This window comes from Poromitra crassiceps (assembly GCF_964638095.1).
Source record: "Poromitra crassiceps genome assembly, chromosome: 19".
Lineage (NCBI taxonomy): Eukaryota > Metazoa > Chordata > Actinopteri > Beryciformes > Melamphaidae > Poromitra > Poromitra crassiceps.
The window spans coordinates 12,884,073-12,887,720 of record NC_139646.1 but is presented as its reverse complement, the minus strand read 5'-3'; the positions used below and the strand labels follow the sequence as shown (position 1 = coordinate 12,887,720).

The following is a 3,648-nucleotide window of genomic DNA, read 5'->3' as shown; positions in this document are numbered from 1 at the left end:
GCATGGATGGGGAAATGGCTAAACCTTTCAGGGGGAAGGTTTTCTGTACTGCACGTGCAACAGGTTTGCAATAATTGGACAAGTTGGGAAAAACAAAGCGTAGCCGGATAGTACAACAAATAGAAATTGGACCAAAAGGAACAGAGAGTGAAAATGAATCGACAACAACAAATGTTCCAGCTGAGTGAATATTGTAACAGACATCTGTGCTCCCAAAGGATGCACTGTCAGGAATCTATAATTAATTCCTTTCCAGCTCATACGCTTGTGTCCAGGAATGGTACTTATCATGCCTTGTATCATGAAAAGGGCTTACAAAATGTTGTAAAACCGCTTTTGTATTTTAAGGTTACTGTATACTGCATGTTTACTTAGAGATTGTCAGAAATAAGTTCATGCCATCAATCGAGTAGATACAGGAACCTAGAAGGTGTTTGCTTATGCCAGTCTGTACACATAGCAGCCCACAACACCAATACCAGCCATACTGTACATAGCAGTCCAATCCAAGCTGTCTAATGGGGCTGATGGAGGGACAGGGATTATTATGCAGTTCCTAACCATTGTATACTTCCATCTAAGCAGCAGATGTGTAGATATTTTAAACAAATGGATAGGTTTAAGCAGCATGGTATTAACGCGGCCATGTTAGATGGATTGGATTTTTTCTCTCCATATAATTTGGAGCCATGCTTTTCATTCAGACCTACTTGAGCCTTGGGGTTAGTTTGGGACTGGGTGGACTTGATGTGCTAACAACACGTCACATTGGCCAAATCAATAACAAACATACATCACATATAAGACAAAGGCCTTATGCTACATTGAGAAAAATAATAAAAAAGAGACTACTGGTTCTGTGCTTCTTAAAAAAACAACTCCTCAATACACATTTTCCATATCATTCCAAAAGAAAAAGGAAATAAAAATGTTATGTATGCATTCAAGTGGTACTTTTATGGCTTTTTGTACAATACAACCTTTAGTGAAAATATACATCTAGACATAAATTCAAGTACAAATGTACAAAATCTTTAAACTCATACTTTTTTTCTTTAATTATAATACACTTTTAATACAGCTCATAAATACAGGTCAACATTCACTGAGTTACTAAGATTTGCGCTCGGGTGGAGTTGGTGGTGAAGGTCGGCGGCGGGGGGGGGGGGGGGGGGGGGGGGGGGGGGTGTAGAGAGGCAGGAGGAGGGAGTGGTTTAAAGTCGCGAGGGCTCTTCGTTCTCGTCCTCACTGTAACCGCTCTTAAAGCAGACCTAGGAAGAGCCAGAGGTGAGGTCATGTTACAGACAACTTTCTCCGCTCACCATCCGACCATCAGTTGTTCGCCAAAACGGTAGTTTAATACAATTTAGGATGATTTCTCCTCCTCTAACGAAAGGTTTGGCTCACACTCTGGACACTATGTGCTCAGGCTGGAGTCAACACAGTTAACTGTCAGCACTTACCAGCTGACATGGAACCAGTGAGAAAGATAATGTTGACACACGCAATTCAAGAAAAGTACATGCAATTCCAGAATGAGTATAAAGTATAGATATTAATATAGATATAGTATATAATATAATACAATAGTATAAATAGGCCTGTTAGCAGCTGTAAACCCAAGACGGGGGAAATAGCCTGTTAGTTGAGCAGCTGTTAATGGAGGGCAGAGGTATGTAAATTGACAAACATTCTGCAATACTTTTGTCTTATTCAATCCTAAAAGACAAAAGGGCAAAGCTTGATATCAAGTTTTCCCACCACCCTCCAACCGTTCTGCTTTCAACCGCAGCCCACCACCCTCCAACCGTTCTGCTTTCAACCGCAGCCCACCACCCTCCAACCGTTCTGCTTTCAACCGCAGCCCACCACCCTCCAACCGTTCTGCTTTCAACCGCAGCCCACCACCCTCCAACCCCTCTTCTCTCAAAGAAATTCCTTTGGCCCTCTGACACAAAGGGATCATGACAACAACTACAGGGAAGAATACGGCAAACGGGATTAAGAAGAGATGGGAACTCTAAACCCAGGAGAAAAGATAAAAATTGGCCTTGTTCTAAACCAACCCAAACCCCTTTTGCACTTGGAAAGACATAGCTGGAAATGACATATTCTTTTGCTTCCTCACAAGATCTCCAGAAGTTCACATTTGGTTCAGGAAGCCTTAAGCGCTAAACGCACAGGGAGCGTTTGACGCGCGCGTTTGGGAGCCCACCCATTGTTTTAAATGGCCAAACACGCACCAAGAGCGTTCTGATGCGCGTCAAACTGCCTTGACTCCGAACCCGTTTAAATTTTGGAGCGTCAAATGAGGTTCCAGCAGCGACCAAAGCGCTCTGAGCTCCCCCCCTCTCTGCCCACTTCCATCCCCGTCTGTCTCGCTATGCTGCTCAAACAAATCTCACTGCAGTTTAAATACAGCTAGCATTAATACGCTACACTATATCTGATCAAAGTGAGAATAATGTTCTAAACGCATCGGCTAGCAAAATATAGCCTATCCCTGGAAGTCATGATGAGATTGGTGAAAGTTTGGACAGAATGATTGCATCATTTTCTCCTGCAGCGCTGCCTTTTTTTCTCCCCCTCTGCACGGCAGACAGGTAGGATGATCCAACAGCCTCTGAATGACAGGGGCTCAAAACTACGGTATAACAACTTTTTGTCATCGGTCATTGTGCCTGCCTAGTGCCTACATATAAATTAGTGGTCTTTCCCCCCAAATACTGATGGTTCTGTCATTCTGTGGTGTATACATTTCAGATCTGATGCTTGCAGTGCACTATAGGGGCAGAAATTCAAGTCAAGTAAAGTCAAGTTTACCTCCCTGTGCGTTTTGGGCTTTAAGGGAATTGAATTAGGATTGGACAAGGCCTAGGGGAAAAAAGCAAGGAAGGAAGAGAAGAAGTACCTTAGCCCCCACCCCCTCTTACAGTTGCCGGAGCGCTAGCACTTGCCTCTCTTCTGAAGAGGCGGTAGAAGAAGCCTCTCTTTGGTGGAGGGTTAGGCCGGTTCACGTCCAGGTCCGAGCACAGCGTCCCGTCAGTCTCGTAGACATTGATTTCTTTGAAGCACTCCATCTCAATCATCTATACAGAGAGAGAGAGAGAGAGAAAAGACAGAGAAAGTGAGACAGAGTTATCTGGCTTGATACCATTCACAGTTAACAGCATTAAAACCCATCCATCTTTCTTTATGAATCTGCAAGGACGGTATACTTAATTTCCACACAGGTATACACATATTTCGCCAATGCTGTACTACACTATCTTTCTACTGCTGGACTAAAGAGATGACATCATCTCAGTCCCCCGTGAGCCTGCAGTACCTCGTTCTGCCAGGGGATGGAGACACTGCCTGTGACAAACTTGTGGTAGAAGTCGTCGTCAGTGGGGTCAAGGTTCACGCCTTTGACAGTGGAGAACTGCTCGATGTCCAGGACGTCTTTACAATACACTGCCCGTGGCTGAGAGACACAGAGAGAGGCAGAGGAAGGTTGAGAAAGAGAAGGGGAGGAGGAGAGAGAGAGAGAAACCATGAAAGTGTTATTATTATGGATTAAATTATATATTATGAAACGTGAAACACTATGTGAGATGGTCATTTGAATAACATGTTTTCCTCAGCATGGCCCTACTGACCTGAATA

General features: G+C 43.8%; 1 protein-coding gene across 1 annotated transcript in view; it reads right to left on the bottom strand.

Moving 5' to 3' along the window:
• Positions 1-2,912: 2,912 nt before the first annotated feature.
• Positions 2,913-3,648, bottom strand: part of grk4 (G protein-coupled receptor kinase 4) — a gene marked incomplete at its 3' end in the record, with an annotated part of 85,658 nt that continues 84,922 nt past the window's right edge. Inside the window, exons 14-15 of the mRNA XM_083655482.1 lie at positions 3,329-3,466; positions 2,913-3,089 (exon numbers count right to left, since the gene is read on the bottom strand). Of these exons, the coding sequence (XP_083511608.1) occupies positions 2,913-3,089; positions 3,329-3,466 (315 nt within the window). The remainder of the gene's footprint in view (positions 3,090-3,328; positions 3,467-3,648) is intronic.